This window comes from Dromiciops gliroides, chromosome 4 (assembly GCF_019393635.1).
Source record: "Dromiciops gliroides isolate mDroGli1 chromosome 4, mDroGli1.pri, whole genome shotgun sequence".
Classification (NCBI taxonomy): Eukaryota; Metazoa; Chordata; class Mammalia; order Microbiotheria; family Microbiotheriidae; genus Dromiciops; species Dromiciops gliroides.
The window spans coordinates 257,557,115-257,582,189 of record NC_057864.1 but is presented as its reverse complement, the minus strand read 5'-3'; the positions used below and the strand labels follow the sequence as shown (position 1 = coordinate 257,582,189).

Sequence of the window (25,075 nt, the reverse complement as noted above, 5' to 3'; positions counted from 1 at the left end):
TAGACTTGGCACCCCTCTTTCACATCTAGACTCTCACTTGACAGGAATCCTGAGGGGTGGAGGACGTTTGCCCATTTACATTTTCTTTTTCCATTTTACAGGTGGGGAACAGGCTTAGGAGGGCTAAGTGACAGAGCCAAGCAGAGGCAGAAATTACCCTACACCTCAGATCTCCAGAGTCCCAGTCCAGGCCTCTTCTCCCCTGGCCACCATGCTTCCTGCACACCTGGAATCTTGTGGTTAGGGCCCCCTCTCTCTTTTTCAGATTTTGTTGCACCAAAGGTAACTATTAAAAAGGTTAAGGCCTCCTAATGAGAGAAATTTGAGAGCATGTCATTTATATCGCAAGGTATAGGTTGCTTTATGCAATCGATGGGTTCCTGAAATATTTGTGCAAATTGAATTAGATATACCCAGTGACTTACATAATTCCAGAGATTCTTTTTTGGAAATGGTGTCAAGGACCCTGGTGTGGGGACATAGGGGAGCAGCTCACTCCAGGGTGGCTGTCCAGGAAGATTCCGCCATGGTCCATTCTCTTCTCTCCTGTGATCCAGCTCCCCAAGTGCCCTCCATCTGCAAATGAATATCCAAGTGATCCTGTTATCACCAAAGAGATCACATTGCTGGGTTGGAACAAGGCCAGGTTAAAGACACTAAAGTCTGGTAGAGTGAGGAAGTATAGTCCAATACACAGCTTGGCCTGGGTCAATATTCTTTTTTTTTTTTTTTTTAGTGAGGCAATTGGGGTTAAGTGACTTGCCCAGGGTCACACAGTGTGTTAAGTGTCTGAGGTCAGATCTGAACCCAGGCACTCCTGACTCCAGGGCAGGTGCTCCATCCACTGCGCCACTTAAGCTGCCCCCTGGGTCAATATTCTTGACCCAGTCTGAAACCTTTCTGAAGTCATTTTCTCCTCCTCCTCCTCCCCTAGACATTCATAAAATCATAAGCTATAGAGCTCAGATGGATAGTTTCACAGATGAGGAAACTGATCCTAAGGGAAGTTAAACCACACAGGGAAGTAGGAGCTCCAGGATTTGACCATGAGCCTTCTGACTCCAAGTCATCTCTCCCTTTTACTACCCTCCCTACCCTGAGTGACTTCTGACTAGTTCCACATCCCTAGAATTTAGCTTTCTGTCCTCAGGTCCTGGAGCATTTAACAAACAGGGACCGGGGCCGCTAGGTGGCGCAGTAGATAGAGCACCGGCCCTGGATTCAGGACCTGAATTCAAATCCTGCCTCAGACACTTAACACTTACTAGCTGTGTGACCCTGGGCAAGTCACTTAACCCCAATTGCCTCACCAAAAAAAAAAAAAAAAGGGACCAAAAATCTCTATCCAAAAGTTAGAAACATTAAAACCCAAGTCTGGGCCCATTTAGTCTCCTACTTTTCTGAAAACAACACACACACACACACACACACACACACACACACACACACACACACACACACAAGCCTTTAGTGGTGACAAACCTTGGGCAAACATACTTCTAGATAAGGGCTTAGATATCAAGATTTGGCCCTTTTCTGGAGCATATTACTCTTCCCTCAGAGCTCCACAGACAAGGTAACTTCATTCATAGATTCACACACATGATGGCTATCTGCTTCACTGGCTGTGTCCACTATAGAGTCTACTATATTTCAAAAAGGCAGCTGAGTGGCATAGTGGATATAGTGACAGCCTGGAGTCAGTAAGACCTCAATTCAAATCTGACCTCAGACAGTTGCTAGCTGTGTGACCCTAGGCAAGTCACTTCACCCAGTTTGCCTCAGTTTCCTCTGTAAAATGAGCTGGAGAAGAAAATGGCAAACCACTCTAGTATCTTTGCCAAAAAACACCAAATTGGGTCACGAAGGGTTGGGCATCACTGAAAATGACTGAACAAAATATTTCAAATAGTGAGAGGAGAGGCACAGTTACAGATGACTTAGTGAGAATGAATAGACTGTGGTCAGGCCCTTTGGAATAGAGATTAGTAAGGGGCCTCTCTGCTTTTACAATTACATTAGCAGAATCAATATAAAAAAATCATTAAAAATCTATTAAGTGCCGCAGACCCTTGACACTTACTAGCTGTGTGACCCTGGGCAAATCACTTAACCCTCATTGCCCCAGAAAAAAATCTATTAAGAGAAATAATTGCTCTAACAAAAGGTCTGGATAAAATTCCTATCAACTGTATACTGATACTTTTCTGAAAATTTTTTATTTCTAAATGTTTTTTGTGGTTTTTTTTTGGTAAGGCAATTGGGGTTAAGTGACTTGCCCAGGGTCACACAGCTAGTGTCAAGTGTCTGAGGCTGGATTTGAACTCAAGTCCTCCTGAATTCAGGGCCAGTGCTCCATCTACTGCGCCACCTAGCTGCCCCACTAAATGTTATTTTAAGAGTGTGTGTGTGTGTGTGTGTGTGTGTGTGTGTGTGTGTGTGTAGGGGGTGAGTGGGAATAAACTAAATTGGAGAGAATGTTATTTAACTTTTAATTTCTAGACTTCTAGAAAAATTCAGCCAAAGACAGCCATATATTGTCCCCATAAATGTAAGATATGATGGGCATCATAGTTGTTATAAGGCTATCAAGTTGCTTGGGGAATGAGGAGAAGTGTCAATGGTTATACAGAGTGACAGGGGGCTGATTTTACATCAAATGACAAGCATTTCTCAGTACATTTCAACCAAATGTATCCAGAAGGAAATAAAGTGGGCCATCATCTTAATTTTGTCAATTAATGATCCCAAAGGATTGTCCTACCCTCTCTTTTCCTTTACCTTTCTTTTTTGGGGTAACTTGGGGCATAGAGTAGACACATAATAACTGCTGAACTGTTGAACTGAACAAAACCAGTTTAATGATGGGGAAGAGTTTCCTGATGATTCCCATGAACACTGTTCTGTTTCACTATGACAGTTCTCTTTCTTCCCTGGTTATTCCTGCTTCAATTATTTTTCTCCCTGAATGGCATAAAGAACCCTGGACTTTGGCAGTCAGGAGATGACTGGAAGCATTCAACTTTGCTGGGCTTCGATTTCCTTAGTTATCTTTCGAGGAGATTGACCCTTTGCCCTCCTCGCCTTCACAGACTTATTGGGAATACTTTATAAACCATCATATGTCAGTTACACTCAATAATAGTAGTCTGTCTGCTGGGGACAGAGTTGGTGTGGAGATGAGGTTCAGAGATGCTTATAGCTAAGCTTTCTCTCTGAGTAGCCAGGCTTTCTTCCTATTTATTTGGCAAAGTTTACCTATCAAACTTTGTTCTTTCACTTGCCGGTGATGATGATGCAGTAGAACAGAGCTCCCATTCCTGGGGAACACTCGTTTGAGGGAGTGCAAATGGGAGAGAAGCAGGCTGAGGGGAAATGCAGCCGTTGTCATTTATAAAATCAAGACAATCACAGTTGCACATTTTCCCAAATCTTTGGCTGTATTGCAATGGTTGGTTCATTTCTGTAATCTCCAACTAAACATTTCCTAACCATGGATTAACAATATAGTTACTGACTGGTTTCTTTTAACAGTATTTATCCAACATAACAAAATAAACTGCAATTTGTTATACTTTTTTTTTTACAAAACATTTTATAAATATTTTTACAAAATGTATACAAAGCAATTTCAAGTGAGACATACTATACAAATGAAGGTATTTTAAGCAAATAAAGTCCATACCACACTGACAATAAGTGACACATCCTCTTGAAGTCAAGTCAGTCTGTAAGGCCTCCCTAATCTAACAAATTGTACTAAATTCTTCAGTTAAAATATTTTTTTCGTAATTGCCAGTTCAAAATTGTTTTAACTTTAGGCAGTACTTAAGGGACACGGAAAATCAAATGCTTAATAACAAATTCACATTTTCCACAACAACAACAACAAAAAGAAAATGATTTTTGTTACCGAATACAAGTAGTGCTAAAACTTAGATTAATGAACCTGAACAATTCAACTTTAGCCATCCGAGGCTGGTTTCATTTAACCTGTTCCAGAGGGTGTTCAACACATGAGGGCTGACTCTGTGTGTGTGTGTGTGTGTGTGTGTGTGTGTGTGTGTGTATGTGTGTGTGTGAGTATGTGTGCTGTGTATAGTGTGTATGTGTGTCTGTGTGTAACCTAATCCAAGAGTAAAATACACTTCGTAATCTTCATCATTATCAAGAATCCTTTGTCCATAAAAAGTAAACTTACATATAGGACACAAAAATTTACAAGTTTCATTTTGGTAAATTAAGCTCTCCATCTGTTAGACAAATATCTGGGCTCTTAAACCCTATAAAAGATAAACTATGGAGCAGCTGGGGTCAGGGTGGCATGGGTGCTGTGATAGGAAAGAAAGATGGTTCATGGGCATGGAGTCCACTTCTCTCCTAAGAGTGCTACTGATTCACAGGAACTAATGTAACTTTTGGCCAGCCTGCCTACTGGCTTCTACATATGTAGCCCCACAGTAAAGAGTGGAGTCTGGTGCTCCAGCTCATTATTAAAAGTCCTGCTGGAAATTAAGGTAGCCTGATTCCTAAGAGGAGTTGGAGAAGTTGGAAGCTTGGAGGGGGGTGAGGTGAGACAAGGGTCTTAAGATAATGGTGCCCAAACAGAAATTTCAAACTGGCAATATAACAACTCAGTTTTTCTAATATGTTACATTGGTGAGGTCTGGGGAATGTTGAGCTGTGACAATTCACATCCTGGATATTGGCACAAAATAGTAAAAATGGCAATCCCTAAATGGCCTAGATCTTCCCATTTCTAGTTATATAGCCAGGGGTAAAGGTTGGGGGTAGGGTGGGGAATGGCCCATTGTTGAGTCTATGAGGACTACCTCTATCACAGGTTAGTTAAAATAGAGATGGGGAGAAGGGAAGAGAAGAGAAAAGAAGCAGTTACTCCCTTCCCCATTAAGTAGAGGTTGCTGCACTTTTAAAATGGTCACAGGCCTTACTTTCTCTTTCAGGCCATTCTGAATAATAAATACTCAGCATGAGAATAACGGGCTGCCTCTGGCTCAGTAAGAATCAGAAGCAGGTCTGGGATCTTGGCAACAAATGATAAAGTGAAGGCTAGAGGACGCACATGAAAAGAGAGAAAACAAGGGGCAATAAGGAGGAAAGAAAAGAGGAGAGACCAAGATAGAAGAGGGAGAGCGCACTGCTGTCATCATAAAAAGTCTCTGGTTTTGAACAAGCATATATACATATATGCATGTATGTGTGTATGTTATATATATATATATATATATATATATATATATATATATATATATATATGAATATTTTTTCAAATAGCTGTTTCAGCAACAGTTGAAAGACTGATGGATACAACAGCATTAAGGACAAAAGTAACAAGAGGCATGCTCTTGGGAAGGGAAGTGAGAAAAGAATGAGCTGGAAGAAAAAAATAAATAAATAAAGCGATGAGTCTATCATCATCAACATGAACACTGGCCAAGTACAAACCATCAAAGGGCATCCTTTGGCTCTAAACTGGGAACTACCTATTTTTCAGATCTTTCCTTTCAACAGTGGATTGAGCTGGTTCACTTTGGTCTGTATATATTTTGGTAACTGTAATTGCTACTTGGGGCAACTAATATTTCTGACAGCAACAATCATAACAAGGCTAAAGTCCCCTTAAAAGTATAAATTAAAAAATCATAACACTGTTTTCCAATGAAAGTGCATTTTGACACTTGGCTGGGGCTAAGGATGGGGCTGGTTTTAAAAAACAAAAGCAAAGAAACCCAAACAAACCCAAACATACCACATCATAAAGATTTAGGTTGACTAGATCCAATTATAAAATGCAAAACTTGTTTTCTCAATAGTTAACATATATATGCATTTAAATATATACACATATATAATAATCATGACTCTATCATGGCCTCCCTCCCCTGTACACTTTGCCACTTAAGAGACTAACCTCACATCATTAATTCAAGTCATGCTCTTGTGACTGAGGACAGAGCATCACTTAGATGAAATTCACCAGATACAGACATACCATAAAACAGGAAGTTTTGTTCCAGGCGCCCTTAGATAAGCACTCGGATGATGACAGAGGGAGCCCTGCAATGCCCTGCTGCTCCAGCGCAGGCTTCCCAAACCAAAGCTCAGGGATTCTCAGCCAGAGATCTGCTGCTGTTTCAAGAGGGTCTCCAGGAGTGGGGTCATGGGGTTGCTCTTTCCCTCCCGCCAAAAACAAAGCTCTCAAACAGGGATGAGGATGGGACTAAAAACATAAGCAGCTTCTATTGGTCTTGGTGGTTTTTTTTAAATAAAGTATTTTTTCATATGATGTGTGATTGTCAGCATTTTCCTTCGGGCCTAGTGGACTGTGATCTTACCGAGTTACAGTGTTTGTTCTTTTTTTTTTAAACAAAACAAAACAAAACAAAAATGACCATAAGCACTATCCTAACACTTGAGCTGTGTCGGGCCTGTGAGACTGCTTTCTGACAAGGATGAGCTTTCCTAGGTATCTCCCTATAACCACAACGAGTATTGCTCTCAAACACAGAACAGGATTGAGTTGAAAAGGGTGACCTGTGATGAAAGATCAGGCTGGCTGGAGTTCGGGGATGCTTTCCATTCGTTCTTGCTAGAAGAGAATGTTACCTGGCCCAGGGGACTGCTTCTATTAACACTCAAGGATACTATTTACAGCTGCTTCTAAAATGGAGTCAGTTTCTACACCACCTTCATTGGGGTCCGGCATGAACCTTTCCAGGCAGTTTTCTGGTGATGCCATTGGGGAAAAGTTGGGGAAATCTAACTCGATGGAACCACTGCCAGCCATGTCAGCTTGGAGGTGCCTCCCAGTTTTTTTGAGTTCCAAGATGTTTTTGAATGTCGTTTCTAAACTCTTACTGAGTTGGAGATCTGGTTGGGGCTCGCCCGACCCTTTCATGATGTCTGTGTGTAGAACCTCATTCTTTGGAGAATTCCTCAGAGTTTTGTCTTGAAGGGAATTGTTACATGTCCCCTCCAAGTGAGGTTCAACAGGATTACTTGATCGCTGGCAGTCCATACCGTGGTCTAGTCTGGATGAGGTTTTCAGGTGACCCTCAGAGCCTGGAGAGCATTCACTCCCCCTGGCAGAGTCTCTCCTGACCACCTTCTCTTCAGCTGTGCCCCCAAACTGGACTGTACCCGCCTCGTCAAATTGGAGAGCTTTGCCAAGGCATTCTGTTTTTTTTGACATATTTCCTCCTGGGGAGACCGTAATGTGGTTAGGCACTGTATGAGGCTGGTCATGATTTGCTGGTTCTGCCACGCTGAGTTTGGCTCGGTCTCTGCTTTGGACCTTGGTGGCCACTGTCAGGTTCAGAGAGCTCGATGCTTTGCTGCCGTGCTGGTCACTCCTGCCAAACCGTGTCTCTTCTGTGGCTTTATCTAGTTGTTTGGAGGAACAACAGAAATCGGCCTGATAACCATCTGGAAGTAGGAAAAAACATACCTGAGTCTACAGCTTTTGTGTATGAAAGACATTTAGTGAATGGACAAGACAGGAGGAGCCACATGAATAGAAGCTGAGTGGGTTGGATGAAGAAGGTGAACACATATAGACTCTATCAATCATATTACTCCTCATCCATTGGGAGGGTCGTGTTAGCACACTGGTATTATCCAGAAGCTTGATGTCTAAGAAGGCCTCCTATAAAACCAGTCAGAGCAAACCAATCAGCAGGCTTTGGCAGGCACCAGCTTGGAAGCTCGGACCTCTCTTGGAATGTGGTGGCTTGAAAATACATGGGTCAATTAGTTGGGCAAAAGCCCTTCCCAACCCTGGTCTCTCAGCTGTTGTTCCCCCCACCCCTTCTCCTCCCATTTTGGGAAAAAGTTTGAAAACATGTTAGTCAGTAGGCCAGGCCTGGGATAGTTTTCCCTTGCAAGATACAAGCGGTTTGAATAAGGTCATGAAAAATATCCACTTTTTCCAAAAAAAGTGATGGAGCCTCAGGAAATCTGCACACACAGGCAATAGCAAATCTAGGCATGCTTTGTTGAGAATAAAAAAGTAGTCAGCAAGGTCACAAACAACGCTTTCATCTTGGGAAAGGCAGGAGAATAGGAGGGAAGGCATGGAGCAGAGATAGCTGCATTGAGCAAAGCTGAATGGATGGCTGAGCTGAAGTTAAACTGAAAGATCATGAGGTCTGCAGGAGTATTGCCATGAGAAGTTAGGGGGAAAAAAGTTAATTCTTCAGTTAGAAAACAAGAAGGCTGAAAGGACATATGATAAAATCTATTAGAAAAACCAAACCAAACCCCTGAGGGAATGTGCATTGTTTCCATCTGGGCCCATCTGTGGCATCCTAAGGACCACCAAAACTTTCCATCCAACTTGTAGCTGAATCCTCTGATGTGTGGAATAGTCCATTCCCGGAATAGGAGTTATTTAAGGGGGATGATCTTGCTTCATCTATTCCTATGCACAGCACTTGGAGCTGAAGGGGACCTCAGAGGCCGGAGTCCAACCCCCTCATTTTACAAAGGAGGGAACTGAAGTACAGAGGGGTTAAGGGACTTGCCTGGGGTCACACAGCTACTAAGTACTAGAGGTAGTGTGTGAACCCAAGTCTAGTCCTGCTGTACATAGTAGGTGGTTAATAAACATCCATTCATTCATTTGCTAGTATAGGGAACTCCTGGTAAGAAAGTTCCCTCAACTCCATTACAGTCTTAGAAGGTGCTGGAGACCCTGAGAAGTTGAGACTGTCTGGAGTCAAGGGACTCGGATTTGTGAGAGGAGAGACCTGAGCCTAGTCCTCACCTGCCTCCAAGACCACACTAGGTGGCCAACAGGCCACACTGCCTAAATCTTGGGTTGCCAGAACTAGGGGGTTCACCCTTAATAACAACAACTAACGCAGACCTATGGGACAAGTTAATACAAATATTATTATCTCCATCTTACAGATGAGGAAGTTGAGACCCAAAGAGGTTAATGCCTTGGCAGAGATCACACAGTCAGGAGGCAGCAGCCCTGGCCTCAAACCCACTCCTCAGACTCCAAACCCAACATTCTTTTCATGATGTGTTGCAGACCCTGGGGTCCAAAGAGGAAAATGCAATGTATCCTTCTCTAGAAAAAGTAGTAAACATGCAACCGCTTAAACAGAGGGCTAGTATGATAGGATAAAGAGACAAAAAGGCTCAGGCAGACTGAAGCTGGGAAGAAGGGAACATGGCAAAGACACGAAAGGCAAGAAGCCAATGTCTGAGGAACAAAGACAAGCTTGAGAGGAGATCAAAAGGGCAGCAGGAGTTATTCCTACAAATCTGGATTCTTCAGATGGCCTTCTTGCAGGAGGCTGCTTGCCTTCGGGTGTTGGCAAGAATCCGCCGTCTACTGAATGGGCCTAAGTGGGTGACAAAAAGCCTCCTCTAGGAAGAAGGCAAATGAATGTCAGGGTGCCAGCGAGCCGGGTGAGCATCAGGAGCTGTAAGCAACACCACAGAGGACAGACAGTTCTCAGATTCAACAGTAAATAGAGTAGAATTAGACACAAAATTACCAAGCTCTTCATAGCCCCTGATCCAGAGATCCCAAAGACAGAAAGAAAGCTCCCATGTATTATAAGCAGCCCTTGGAACTGGACACAAATGGGAAATAGCTACACAAATTTTGAACACGTGAACATGATAGAATATTATGCCACAAAATATGACAAATATGAGGAATTCAGAAAGACATGGGAGGACATAAAAATTGATGCAGAATGAACTAAAAAGAGACAGGCAAAACAATATCCACAATGACTGCTACAATGTCAATGAACATAAAACAAAGCTCAACAGTATACAATTATGATAAGAATCAATCTGTGCCCTGGAGGAGAGATAAACAAATGCATCTCATTCCTTTTGCTAAAGAGGTTGAGACTATGGATGTGCAATGCCCTATGTGCTGTTGGGGCAAGGTTTTGTTTAATTTGGCTTAACTGCTTTTTTTCCTTTTGTAACAAGAATTGCTTCACAGAAGCTTGGGGGGAGGGTGGGATAAGGAAAGTGGGCAGACCTGGAAATAACTGTGAGGTGAAGACAAAAGGCATCCTTAGTTTTCTTATCTCTGATAACAGCCACCTTGTCCACCTTTGTCCATTGCAAAAATCCAATGGGTTTTAGAGCTGGAAGGGACCTTAGAGATGTTTAGTCTAACCCTCTTCTTGTGCAGGTGAAGTGAGAGTAGTTACCCTTAGGACAGCTGGGACTGGAGCCCAGTCTTCCAATGATACATAGGCTCTTCTACTATGACATGCTCTTTCTGCATGTACTTGCTCAATAATGCTTACAAACACTGCAAAGCTTTATGGTATAAGACAAGTTTAATGTTTTTAGCCACATGATAGGTATTCAAGAAGTATTTGTTGAGTAAAAAAAAAGGCACCAATAATTATTTTTTTTTTAATTAGATGGATAGGGGAATGTTTCTGTGACTGATCAATGGTTAACTGACTTGTCCATGGTCACAGAGCTTAATTAAGCAACTGAGGTGGTATGTGAACTCAAGTCTCTCCTGAATCTAAAATTCATCACTATTTTCTCTTTATCATATGGCTTTTCAGCTGAAAGGAACTGTTTATCTGAACCATGATTTAATAAGAATTATAGGCTATTGGCCAGGGATGAGATAGACAGGCAGAGAGAGGGAAGAGAAAGAGAGAAAACATATATATTTGCTTGGAGTTTTGCATATCTGAAACTGAAAATGGGGAATTAAGAAAACTGACCATAAAGATATGCTAAAATAGACGCTACAAGGTTAACATATAAAGAGAAGTCTAGCTAAGAAAGTTCACAGTAACTCACAGAAGACAATATTCTGAAAGTTTAACAGTCCCATCTCCAATAGGTGCTTCCACTTTCTCTTCTTAACTCCTTGCAATTTGGCTTCCTACCTTGTCATTCTACCAGAAACCATTCTTTCTGAAGTGACCACTGATTTTAGTTGCCAATTCCAATGGCCTTTTCTCAGTCCTTATTCTCCTTGACCTCTCTTTGGCCTCTGACGCTGTTGATCAGTCTCTCCTTCTTGATCCTCTCTTCTCTCTAGGCAGCCAGGACACCACTGTCTCCCCTGGTCCTCCTCTTATCTATCTGACCACTCTGTCTCTGTATCTTTTGCTGGCTCCTCATCCAGTTCATGCCCACAGGGGCTCTGTCCTGGGCCCTTTCCCCCCTCTGAACTACTTCACTTGGTGATCTCACCAGCTCCTATTATGGCCCAGTCTCTCTGTGGACCTCTAGTCTCAAAGTCCCAATGCCCTCTCAGACATCTCAAACTGAATGTCTAGTAGACATTTTAAATTCAATATGGCCCAAAGGGAAGCCATTATCTTTCACTCTAACCTTCCTCACTCCATCTCCCTTCCCTATTACTATAGAGGGCAATACCATCTTCCTAGTCCCTCAGACTGACAGCCTAGAAACCACCCCACATCCAAGTTCTTGTCAAGGCCTGATGGTTTTACCTTTGCAGTATCTTTTGAACACGCCCCCTTCTCTCCTTGGACACTGCCGCTAATGGGGGCAGGCTCTCATCCCTTCACTGTTGGTGGGTTTGCCTGCTTCCAGTCTCCCCCCATTCCAATATATTCTCTATTTAGCCACCAGAGTGATTTCCCTGTAAGTCACATACCAGCTCCTCCTCCCCAGTACACTCCAGTGCCTCCAGGAGCAAATACCAAAGGCTCTGTTTGGCATTCAGAGCCTTTCCTAGCCCAGCCCCCTCCTCTTTTTCCAGTCTTCTTGTACCTTAATCCCCAACACAAATTCTTTTTTTTTTTTAAGTTAGAATAAGGTGATAGTTTATTTAGGAGCAAGGGAAGGGAAGGGTGGGGGGAGGGAAACCATGAAAGAAATCCTTGGACTTTTCATGGGGAGATTTGGCATAAAGCACATGGCTCAGAGGTACCAAATCTCCTCGAACAGGAGAACGGAAGGTACTTTTATAGAGGACTGATGGGGGTGGACCATCTTCTGCCAACACAAATTCTTTGATCCAGTGACACTGGCCTCCTGGCTATTCCATGAACAATACGATCCATCTCTCCACTCAGGGCATTTTCTCTGGCTGTTTTCTATGCCTTTCTATGCCTCCCTCCACTCCAACTACTGACCTCCTTGGCTTCCTTTAAGTCTCAACTAAAATCCTACCTTCTACAGAAAGCCTTCCCTAATTCCTCTTAATTCTAATGCTTTCCCTATGTTAATTATTTCCTATTTATCCTGCATATAGCCTGCTTTGTATATATTTGTTTGTATTTTCTCTCTCCAACTAGACTATAAGTTCCTTGAGGGCAGAGACGGTCTTTTATCTCTTTTTGTATCCCCAGAAATTAGCACAATGCCTGGGACATAATAGGTACTTGATAAATGCAACAAATGATAAGGCTTATATCAATTTAATTTCAAATGTGCAGAGTATGGTTAATAAAATAAGTATTAATATGAGGAGGTAAATACAGCCTCATTGGTATCACTGAGACTTAGTAAATGACTCATGACTAAAATATAGCAATCAAAGTGATAATTTTCATTCAAAAGGAATATAATAAAAGGAATAGTGGAGAATGTACTATAAACCAGGCATATGTATGTGTGTGTGTGTGTGTGTGTGTATGGAAATCTACAAATTTGAGTGGGGAAGCATGGTGTACAGAATTTGAATGAAGGTGGGAGCAACATAAGTGATACTGATAGTGGGGTAGGGATATGCCTCAGCACATCCAGAAAAGAGGAAAAAACAGAAAATCAGTTATGGGATGATGACAAAGACAACACGGAGGGAAGATAAAGTTGTGATGGGGTATTTCACATCTTTCCTGGAGAATGGTTTCCTCTAACTGAAGAGTAGCCGCTAAGTTCTTGCCTTGCTGAAATATTTAATCTGACACAAGTCAGAGGAAGAGACTGGAGATCTATTGTCTGAATTAATAAAGAGGAACTGGTTGGTAAACTAGACATGCTGGAAACCTTGGCAAGAAGTGACCATACACCTCAGAGTTCATGACAGAGAAAGGAGCCTTTCTTCCTTCCAGGCATTCGGATGAATTTGGAAGAGTGGATTCCAAAGTATTTAGAGAAAGAAGAAAGAGGAAGGAGCGTAGGGTCATAGACCCAGTGCTCACAAAGATATGAGGTCATTTAGACGAATGCTGTCATTTAAGAAAAGAGGAAACTGTGGCCCAAGGAATAACTTGCTCAAGGCCATACAGGTAATGAGTGTCAGAGACAGGATGCGAACTCAGGTCTTCTAACTCTTTCCACTGTCCCATGGTCTCCTTATGACACGGGGATGGAAGACCCTCAAGAAGGAGAGTCTAGTGATGCCAGCACAAAGGACTCCAAAGGGGAAAGGAGGGATCTGTCTAGAGGAGATCCATATGGCTACACAAGTAATGAACTGAGTTTTTTTTTGAGCAATGAGGGTTAAGTGACTTGCCCAGGGTCACATAGCTAGTTAGTGTCATGTGTCTGTATTCAGATTTGAACTCAGGTCCTTCTGAATCCAGGGTTGGTGCTTTATCCACTGTGCCACCTAGCTGCCCCCATGAACTGAGATTTTAAAAAGCTATGATGAGGGGCAGCTAGGTGGCACAGTGGATAAAGCACCGGCCTTGGATTCAGGAGGACCTGAGTTCAAATCCAGCCTCAGACACTTGACACTTACTAGCTGTGTAACCCTGGGCAAGTTACTTAACCCTCATTGCCCTGCAAAACAAAACAAAACAAAACAAAACAAAACAAAACAAAAAGCTATGATGAGAGCAAGGAGGCAGGAGCAAATAACTGAGGACAAATCTAAAAGTATCACCATTTTGTAAGACTATCAAGAAGGCTAAAGCCTAGACTGAACCACTGTTTGCAAAGATGCTTTTTAGTTATGTTGGGGACAAGAAGATCCAGGAAGGAATACAACTTACTACACTTTGAGGATAGATGTAGTGATGATATCTGATTACAAGAATATGACTTTGTTTTTATTTTTCCAATCAAGGAAAATGATCTTCAGAATGGGAAGAATTAACAAAAATTGTTAATAGGGAATCAAAACTCAAGATCCATGGGAGATGGTGAAAATACCTACTTGCTCTAAATGAGCTTAAATCATTAAGTTAAGAGGAATTATCTCTACAGGTGCACTGGTAATCATCTTTGAAAATCTATGGAGACAGGGGAAATGCTGTAGGACAATGTTATTCCATTCTACAAAAAGGTAATAAACTATTACATTATAGTTATCTTGACTTCAATTCCTGGCAAAATTCTATAACAAACCATTAAATGGATGATTTGTGAGTACTGTACTTTGAAAGTGTTGATCATTAAGATTTGGCATGAGTTTATAAGAATAAATATTGGGGGCAGCTAGGTGGCACAGTGGATAGAGCACCGGCCCTGGATTCAGGAGGACCTGAGTTCAAATCTGGCCTCAGACACCTAACACTTACTAGCCGTGTGACTCTGGGCAAGTCACTTAACCCTCATTGCCCCGCAAAAAAAAAAAAAAGAAAAAGAAAAAGAAAAAGAAGAATAAATCTTGCCATTCTCACAAATGGAGCTACATAGTTTCATTTCTTACCTTTTTGGGGGTGGGGGACTTGTTACTTAACTGGTAGGCCAGAAGAACTGCATAGATATAGCTAGATTCTGGAAAGGCCCTTTATTTATTTATTTTTGTATTGAGTTAGGTGGTTGTGGAACTGGCTTAACTGATTCCCATAGGCCCAAAGAGTGATGATTAATGCGGTTGATGTCAACCTGAAGATGACAGTATTGCATGACTCCAAATCCCACAACAACACCAGGATGATATTGGTATTATTATTATTATTTTTTTTTTGGTGGGGCAATGAGGGTTAAGTGACTTGCCCAGTGTCACACAGCTAGTAAATGTCAAGTGTCTGAGGCTGGATTTGAACTCAAGTCCTCCTGAATCCAGGACCGGTGCTTTATCCACTGCACCATCTAGCTGCCCCCATTTTAACATTATTAAACTTGAATTTTTTAAATGAGAGAAATGTTAATAGTATTAAAGAAAACAGGCTTTTGTTTCAGGAAGAAGCTTTGGATCCTAAAAAAAACCCACTCTGCAATTTCCTGAAGGCAATCTGACTCTCTCTCCTTCCTATTCAATTCTAGGCCAAATGTACTCATGATCCATTTGCAGTTTCAGTTCTAGTGAATATATAATAATGAACAAAAAATATAGATTGTAGTATCCAGTTGCATATCATAGTCTAGGCAACAGGTATTCTTTCTCCATTTGTTTTTTTCTGAATGGATAGTTAGATCAAAAATTTCAAGTCATGGGGGCATCTAGGTGGCGCAGTGGATAGAGCATCGGCCCTGGATTCAGGAGTACCTGAGTTCAAATCCAGCCTCAGACACTTGACACTTACTTGCTGTGTGGCCCTGGGCAAGTCACTTAACCCCCATTGCCCCGCAAAAAAAAAAAAAAAAAGAAAAAGAAAAAAATTTCAAGTCACCAATGAACTGAATTTATGAAGTGCACATAACTGTAAATCATCCAAAAGGCAAGGAATAAGTACATGGTGGCTGTGAGTAGGATGCAACCCATCACAAATAAGAAATTACAAATGAGAAGAGGAATGAAGGATGCCATCAAAGAAAATGATCTTGACAGTATCTATGCTCTGCTGGCATCCCTGTCATGACAAAAGGAGGTAAGTAACTCACTGGACATACTTTGTGGACCCCCCAGGTGGAACTTCTTGGAGGATACAGACAAGAAGAGTATGGAATGAGACAGTTTGTAGTCTGCACTGTTGGAGGAAATACCCAGATCAAGGAGATCCTTGGTCCACTTGAGCTGGAGTAAACTCTGCAGAAGGGCGCTGGCTCTGGAGGAACGTCACAAGGCTCTATTCAAGGCTGTGTTCTGTTCAACACCTGGTGATGGACTATTGATCTGACCAGGGATCTCTCTAGCTAAATCTGAAGGGGTCCATCACTAGCCTACATACATAAGATGATTTTTTTTGGTCATAGGAGATCTTGACAACTATTTACAAAGTCACAGAGGATGGTTAGAATTTGGTTCAACTTAAGGAAAAACTCCCTAAAAACTTTTAAAAGTAGAATGCCTCAAAGTAGTGAGTGAATAAACAGGGAAAACAACTGAAAGATAGTTCCACTTTTCTTTTTTTCCTTCTCTAAGATAGAAAATTTAACCTCAATTTAAAAGAGCACAAGAGGACAGACTAAAAATTTATGCTAGTGACACTGAAGTGTTAAGGATGAAAAGAAAGTTCTACTTGGCACAGTTCCTTAACTAGTCTTTGAGTTAGTTAGTACTTGAGGGCGGCCAAGAAGTTGGGAATCCTATATATGGAAATAATTTAATCACAAAGGTCAAACATAGAATTTAAAAATTAAATTTAGGTTTTATACAACACAGATAGAGTCTTCAGGGTACCTGACCAGGGTCCTGGGAGGTTTTTTTATACTTTCTTCAACATTATTCATCTTAATACTCAGCTTTCACAACCTAATTCAGATCAAGACTCTTAAAGTTTCCTGACTTGAGTTCTGATATTGCTTACCAGGATCTACAAGGGCCAGGCGTTTATCTCGAGACAGAGAAGCTCTTTCTTCTTGATTAAACATCCTGTCAATCATCACCATCTCAGCAGAAGGATTTATCCGCTGAAAAACAAAGAGCAAAATCATTTTAGACACTTTTAGTCTTCAAATCCAAAAGGGAGGAATCAAAAATGAAGATTTAGTTTCTAGTTTCCTGTTGCTTCTTTTTTACTCCATTTATTTAAGAGATTCCTTGCAGTGAATTTTAATTGGCTTTAGCAAAAGAGAAGTTAGAATCGTGGTCCTTATTTAACAGATAATTTTTTTTTTTGAGATGAACAAATTGTGTTTATTTTTTAATTAAATTTTAATTTCCACATTCTCTTCCTCCCTCATTCTCCTCCCCCACCCATTGAGAAAGCAATAAAAACAAAACCCATTACATATACAGAAATAGTCGAGCAAAACAAATTTCCACATTAACTATATCCAATGTGCTTCAATTTGAACTCTGAGTTCATCACATTAAGTTTCATTATGAGGCCTCTGAACTGTGTGGTTGGCTCCTTTGTGTTGATCAGTCTTTCAAATTTGTCTTTGCAATATTTTTGTTACTGTATAAACTGTTTTCCTTTAGCTGATTAATTCATGACTTGTCTAAACCAAGATCATCTGAGAACAGTTCAACAACACTGATTTACCTTCTTACAATTTTTAAATGCTTCTTCCAACTTGGTCAGTTTAGCCACTAATAGCTATTCAAGTTGAAAATACATTCTCTCATAGCTTTAAACAGCTGAATTAGTGTAGTTGAGAGGTTTCCTAAAGCCATATTATAATCATTGGCTTAAGAACTTCACTGATGAGGGGCGGCTAGGTGGCGCAGTGGATAGAGCACAGGCCCTGGAGTCAGGAGTACCTGAGTTCAAATCTGGTCTCAGACACTTAACACTTACTAGCTGTGTGACCCTGGGCAAGTCACTTAACCCCAATTGCCTCACTAAAAAAAACAAAAACAAAAAACTTCACTGATAATAACATAAAGACAACTGTATTTTTGTAGATATTACATCATCCATGAAATAATTTATAGTTTAAAGAAAGTTCTTGAACTCTCTTTTTGTTCTTTTTTCTAGTTAACTAGTATCTAAGAACTAATTTTGGCATTGGTCATTTCCATGTTTCCTCTGTTCCTTCTTAAAAACTTCTATTCAATACACTATATTCTGTATCTGCAGTCTTTCTCAGACAATCTCTTGTATTTCATCTGTGCAAGGAAAAGGAGGCACAGGTACTATGGGTACAAAATGATGCAAAAGCCATCAGATATAGTTGCTGTGTCAGCTAATTTTAATTAACTGATTTACTGTTACAAGGGAATGTTCAAAAGAAAGGAGGCGACATATCAGGAAATTATAGTGATATAAAAATAGAAGGCATCAATAAAATAAGAAAACACCAAATCTCTGTCATCTCTTAATTTCTGAGTTGAAAAACCATGTTCTGAAAGCACACTGTCTCTGTGAGTTATTCATCTCTAAAGCAACTGCATGACATGCAACGTGTTTCTGACGACCAAGTCTACTCAGCTTGCAGGCCTTACCATGGCATCTTCTATAAGCAGACATCTATATTTGTTAAGCATAGCTTGGGTCCTTTTGAGGAGCTGAGTGGCAACTGATTCAAATTCACTGTCCACTAAAAAGAGAGAGAAGACAGGAAAGATTATCATCACCATCCTAACAGGATAACAGACTTAGAGCTGTAATGGAACTCTATGCCACAGAGGTCATCTACCTCAATCCCTGTATTTTACAGATGCAGATAACTGGCTTGTCCAGGGTCACCCATACAGATCAGTCACAGGACAGCATACTTATATCAGTGATTCTTCAGGCTAGAAAGGACTTCCTGAGGTCATCCCCTTGCTTTAGGAAGGAAAGTGCCCTCCTGAATATCCATTATCAAGGCTTATCTGTGAAAACTTTGTCATCCATCCCAGGCTGGCTTCACTTCTGCCCTGGCTACACTTCTGGGCTGCTTTTCTCTATTGTCAGCTGTTACATCATCTGTTTTTAATATTAGCTTAAGTAGAATCCAATCAAGAAGACATATATATATATATATATTTTAGTGAGGCAATTGGGGTTAAGTGACTTGCCCAGGGTCACACAGCTAGTAAGTGTTAAGTGTCTGAGACCGGATTTGAACTCAGGTCCTCCTGACTCCAGGGCCGGTGCTCTATCCACTGTGCCACCTAGCTGCCCCAAGAGAACCTATGTATTACAAAATGTCAATTCTTTTTCCACAATAAATATTTTTTAAAATCATGCAATTTATTCCAACATCAAATATAAGTGATCTTGGGATGACCTGCTTGTTAGATGATTGATGTTGCCACTCCCTTCAATTACAATGATGCTTTCATGAGGCTGATGGGCCTGGAGTCAGGAAGATCTAAATGCAAATCTAAGTTTAGATACTAAATAGTTGTGTGACCCTGGGCAAGTCACTTAATCTGTTTGCGTCAGGTTCCTCAAATGTAAAGTAGGGATAATAATAGCATCTACCTCCCAGGGTGGTTGTGAGGATAAAATGAGAAAATATGTGTAAGATGCTTACTTAGCACAGTGCTTGGCACACAGTAGGTGCTTAATAAATGCTTGTTTCCTTCCTTCTTTCCTTTCTTCCTTCCATATAGAACCTTACACTAATGAGTCTTATCTTCAGGGTTACTGTTTTATAGTTCTGCCTTTCCTTCTTCACCTGTTTTCCACATTCCCTCTCTTACTTTCCCATGTTTTTTTCTTCCCCTCATTTTCCCTTTCCACTGCCCCACCAGCCTCCCTACTTAGTCCTGGTCCTGACTGTTTCCTAGTTTGCAGGATCATAGAATTACAGATCCAGAATTGTGAGCTCAGAGGCCATCTTGTTCAAACCATTAATTTTACATATGAGGAAACTGAGGCCAGAGAGATTGAATGACTTGCCCAAATTCCCACAAGTAGTAAGATCAGAGTTGGAATTTGAACCCAGGGTCTCTTGCTCCAAAGCTAGTGCTTTTTCCATTTTACCCTGCCCGCCTTAGGCAGAGCAGAGGTCACTGTGACCATTGCCCTGATCCTGTGCAGCAGAGCCGGAAGGGGTAAAGGTCAGGGATAGCTGGCCAGGGAGATAAAGCAGCAGGAATGAAATGGAGTCAGGACTGTGGAGGCACACTCATGATGGGGTGGAAGTGGGTGAGATGTAGCCTAAGCAGCTGATGGATTGTCAGGACTGAACACGGGGCTGGGGAAGCAAGCATGATGGCCAGCCCTGAGAAGCAGGCCTCTAATCTTTGGCTGGTACCACAATGGTCCTGCTGTACTAGAAGGTGCCAGTTCTACTTCTGGCTTGAATATTTGCTTGCCTGGTTTTGTGACCTCAGGTAATTCCCCTGGGGCTTTAAGCATCTGGCCAAGAGCAAGGACCAGGTTAGCTAAGTTGTTTGCACAATGACCAGTCTAGTAAAATCTGCAGGCAGATGCTTAACTCGTGCTAGCTTTACTGCCCAGGAATTTGCCCACAAAAGGGACATTTCTGGTGAGCATACTACCTCTTGGCCTTTGGTGAGAAAAAATGTGATGAGGCACTTCACAAACATCAGAGATTTCTTCCTATGATGGATACTAATAACTCTCCTGCTGCTGCTCACAGGCAGCAAGTTGGCGACAGAGCTGCAGTTTTTCAAAGGAAGGCTCTCTTGTTTGCGTTCTAAAACTCCCCATCATCCTCTTAGAAATTCTGCTGGCCTCAGGCATTGCATGAGCTGGCTCAGGATGAAGGCCTATTTACCTTTCTTCAAATCCTCTTCAGTTGGCAGGGATCCCTGACACACATGATAGGAAAGGAGTCTCTGGACCGCATCATTTAGTGATCTGAACTGGCTTTTATCTGGTGTCACAGCACGGGCTTGATCTTTCTGTAACTGCTGGAGAAGACTTAAGGAGATAAATTTCCAATATTAACACAGAACTATTTTGAGAAACCTAATCACATAGTTACATTTACATAAGCATAAACAGGAAAAACAACATTATATAAATTATATGAGATTTCTGAGTTGTCTTTCTAATAGTAGAGAGAGGTTGTACACATCCATCTGCTAACTTGTATAATCAATCGACCAATAAACAAGCACTTATTAACATTCACTATGTTCCAGGCATTGCACTAGGTGCTGGGGAGACAAAGGGAAAAAATCAAACAATTCCCACTGGGGAAAACAACATGCACCTAAATACGTTTCTGCAGAGTACTTATAAGCTAGATAAAAGATATTGAAGTACCAGGTAGGAAGAGTACTAGCACATCAGGGGATCAGGAAAGCCTTAGTTAGTGTAGCAGTTAGTGCTTAAAGGACAAGAGGGAATGAACGAGGCAGAGGTGAGAAGGGAATGCTTCCTAGGCATGGCAAGAGATGATCCAAAAGCACAGACAAAGGAGATGAGAACTGTGTGGCAAGAACACAGAAGAGGCCAGTTTTGAGTGATCATAGAATGAGAGAAGAGGAGTAATGCAGGATGAGGCTGAAAAGATAGGCTGAGGCCAGGATGGAGAGGGCTTCAAAACTAAAAAGAGGAATTTAATTTTTGTTCTGGAAGAGTCAACAGAGTTTACTGAGTAGCACGTTTCAGTTCAAGTGCTTATAAGGAAAATCACTTTGGCAGCTATTTGGACAATAAATTAGAGTGGAGAGAAGTCTGAGGGAGGGAGATCATTGTAAAAGTCCAGTTGAGAAGGGACGAGGGCCTGAACTAAAGTGGCGGCTGTATGAATGAAGAGATAGGGACAGGTGGAAGAGAAGGGGACAGTGGTGGCAGAAATGAAAGATTTGGTAACTAGTTCAATAAGTGGGATAAGGAAGAATTAAGAGTTAAAGACATTAAAATTACAAATCTGAGAGAAATGAAGAATGGTAAGGTCTTCAAAAACATAAGGAAGCTTGAATGGAGAGGGAGGGGAATTTGAGGAAAAGACAGTGAATTTTATTCTACTGTTAAGTTTGAGATGTCTCTGGGCCATTCAGCTTATAACATTCAACAGACAATTGGTGATGTCTGGTCTCCCTTGTGATCAATACTGTATAAAAGTAATAAAATGGATGGTGTTGGAAGTTTATCCTGTGTCTCTCAAAGCCCATTGGAGAACTGGACAAATGACTTTAGTCTCAAATAAACATGGCACTACAACCCACTCTACCTGCATGGGTTTAGCTACACACATAGCATATACACATAGCTAAATTCATGTCCCACAATGAACAAATCAACAGATATTACCTGAGCTGACATTTCTGCTCTCAACCTTAAAGTCTATTTATCTAATCATGCTCAATAGGAATCCTCAAAATATTACTCTTAGGAACAAAAGAGTAAACACCAAGAGATTAATCACTTTCCAGGATTCAACAAACACCATTTGATTTCCTGACATCCCCTAAGGAAGATGTCATCAGTGAAACCACACATTTTAGAAAAGACTTTCAAATATATACTTTTTTGAAAAGACTAATATAGAATCAGACAACCCCAAAATGTAAACACATGAGATTTTAACTTGACTTCTATAATTTGTATTATGATAGAAATTGGGAAAACTGGGAGAATTATTTGAAATTAAACCCAACTTTTCAGAAGTTAACTTACAAAGCTCCTTTAGTTAGCTGTTTTGCAGCAGGTCTCTTTTGTCCCACTGGATGACTATCCACCTAGAGGAAAATAAATTTTCTAATTATTTCCTTCAGTAGGAAAAAAAAAGGTTACAGAAAACTTTGAATATAAAGTTTTAAAAGTAGAAGTGTTTTCAACTACCTACAAAAGGCATTTTCTGGAGTGACAGTATTATGCCTTATTGAAAAAAATAACCAATAATTGTATAGATTCAGTATTGACAACTTACTACTACATTAAAAACTTGAGATCACAGAATGCAGTCATAACTCCTTAGGAAAGCTGTTAACTTCCAGGGTAACAAAATGTGTAGGGCAACATGTTTGTAGGTAACAACACCACAGATAAGAAATCAACAGATACCACTTAGCTGCATGGCCCAGAAGTGAGCCTGGCACTGTGGGTTAGAAAGCAAATTCAGATTCTGTTGTGCCTGGAAAGAAAGAACCAGAGTCCCTGGTTCTAAGGAGACTTTTAAATTTAAAGGGCTGGGGGGTAGCTAGGTGGTACAGTGTATAAAGCACTGGCCCTGGATTCAGGAGGACCTGAGTTGAAATCCAGCCTCAGACACTTGACACTTACTAGCTGTGTGACCCTGGGCAAGTCACTTAACCCTCATTGCCCTGCCTAAAAAAAAAATAAAATTTAAAGGGATGGAGAAATGTTTAAGGCTGAAAAAAAAAAACAAAACCCCAAACCAACCTGTTTTTTCCTGCTTCCTTTTCTTTTGGACCATTAGTTTTCAAAGTAGTATTCAAACTTTTTCAGTTCCCAGGCCACTTTATTGGAATAATGTCAATCACCTATCCTGCCAAATACTGCTGGCCACTTGGAAAAAAATCCCGAATGGGAAGAAGGGCACTGTTTTTGCTAAGATATTGATGAGAACTATCACGAGAAATAACAGCTGACCTTACAGAGTATTGTATACAGTTTTAAAGTTTTATTCTTTCATGTAATGTTATTTTATTCTCCCAACAACCCTATAAAGGCTGTATTGGAAGAAGAAGCTGAAGCTTAGCGTCTCACTGCTAGTAAACTGAAGAGTTGGCTCTTACACCCTGGCCTTCAACTGCCGAGCCCATGCTGCCTCTTAGGTAAATCGTTCACTTGTGCTGGACCTTATCAATGTTAACACTAAAGCTGAGCAGTTAGCCAACCTCTGAAACCCCTCAAGGGCTACCTGTCTTCAAAGACCTACTGTGCGCATTCCACAGTAAGACCCCTTGTGGAATAAAAGGTGAGCCCTGTCCTGAGTCTCTACCCAAGACCCCAAGTTGCCAAGTAGTACAGTTACACTTTTATTCCTCTGTCTAAATACTAAGAAGAAGCTATATTCAATAGCTGTCTACCTGTACATTTTGCTGTCCTGGTGATGATCCCACTCCTTTTTCCTGTTGTGGTTGTGGCGTTCCTAAGGGTGGTTGTATAACTTTGCTTCCAGAATCCTGTCCTATTAAAACAGTAAACATATAATATTAATCAGAGGCAGCAAAATAGTAAATCATGATTCTTGTATCATATATAATTAATTATTCTAAGATGAGAGGAGAGCAAGGAGGAGAACTGATCTTCCAGACCTGGGGATCAGACAGAGTGACTGTCAGAATCCACTAGGTAAAACAATTTAAACACTGGTGTTTCACCTCCTCTGAGGCAGAAGCAAATGTCTGGAAGACCTGAGTATCCACAAAGCTGAGAGAAGGGGAATAAAAAAAAGGTAGTATTTGAATGGCCATTTTTAGGGCTTTGCCTTCTACATTCCCTAAACATTTACTGAGAATGTCTCTAGAACCCTGTACTAGATACAAGAGAAGCACAAAATAAAGAGGAAACATGGTAACTGCTCTTGAGTTGTCATTCTAAGTACGAGAACCAAATGCACACAAATGAAGAGACCTGGGGACAATTAGCAAAGCAACATATATTAAATAATATGTAGACTAACTATGGAAGTGTTGAGAGTCCCAGAATAGAGGAGTAATCACAACAGGGTAGAGTTAATCTGGAAAGATTAGATATGAGGAACAGGAACTGACTTTGGATGTCAGGAGGCAAGGTAAAAATTAGATAAGAGAGGCTCCTGACCTGGCAATGGGTTACTCAAGAGACCAGTTATTTGCGTTTGTCTCAAGCCATCTGGGGTCTTGGAAGTTGAAACGGGGGAAGTCTGGTTCAAGCTTTTTTTCTGAGCCTGTGAAAAATATTACCAAGATGCAAAAGTCAATTTAAAGATTTTAAAGTCTTAACAGGTTAGTTATAAACAAATGACTCAAGTCCTTTAACAACTTAAAAATTCAACCGAGAAAGTTATCTTCAAGTTACATCAAAGAAACAAAAATGGAAAACAAATTGTATTATTTTCCTTTCATGTGGGACAGGGGTTCTTAGCCTGGAATATGTGAACTTTAAAAATATATACATATATATACATATTTAAATAACTGTATTTTAATATAATTGGTTTCCTTTATAATCATATGCATTTTATTTTATGCATTTAAAAGCATTATTCTGAAATGGGAGTCCACAGGCTTCACCAGACTGCCAAAGGGGGCCCATGATACAACAAAAAAGGTTAAGAACCCCTGATGTAGGAAAAATTTTGTAAATACATTTCCTTCTCCTCAAGATCTCTGGGGTACATTCAGTGATATCTCCTAAGATGCTTCATCCAAGTTGATTAGTTTCATGCCACCACAATAAATTCAAATATCCTTCCCTCCCAGGTTCCTGCTTCACATGGTAACTACATTCTAAGTCATGAAATACAAGAGGAACTCAGTCATTATAACTACATG

General features: G+C 40.8%; 1 protein-coding gene across 3 annotated transcripts in view; it reads right to left on the bottom strand.

The window, feature by feature from the left end:
* Positions 1-3,421: 3,421 nt before the first annotated feature.
* The window catches only part of BICRAL (BICRA like chromatin remodeling complex associated protein), a 112,276-nt gene continuing 90,622 nt past the window's right edge, over positions 3,422-25,075 (bottom strand). For all 3 annotated transcript variants that reach the window (XM_043962658.1, XM_043962659.1, XM_043962657.1), the window contains exons 6-12: positions 24,363-24,468; positions 23,627-23,727; positions 22,251-22,312; positions 20,398-20,543; positions 18,167-18,261; positions 16,584-16,686; positions 3,422-7,446 (exon numbers count right to left, since the gene is read on the bottom strand). In XM_043962658.1, the coding sequence (XP_043818593.1) occupies positions 6,650-7,446; positions 16,584-16,686; positions 18,167-18,261; positions 20,398-20,543; positions 22,251-22,312; positions 23,627-23,727; positions 24,363-24,468 (1,410 nt within the window). In that variant the 3' untranslated portion in view covers positions 3,422-6,649. The remainder of the gene's footprint in view (positions 7,447-16,583; positions 16,687-18,166; positions 18,262-20,397; positions 20,544-22,250; positions 22,313-23,626; positions 23,728-24,362; positions 24,469-25,075) is intronic.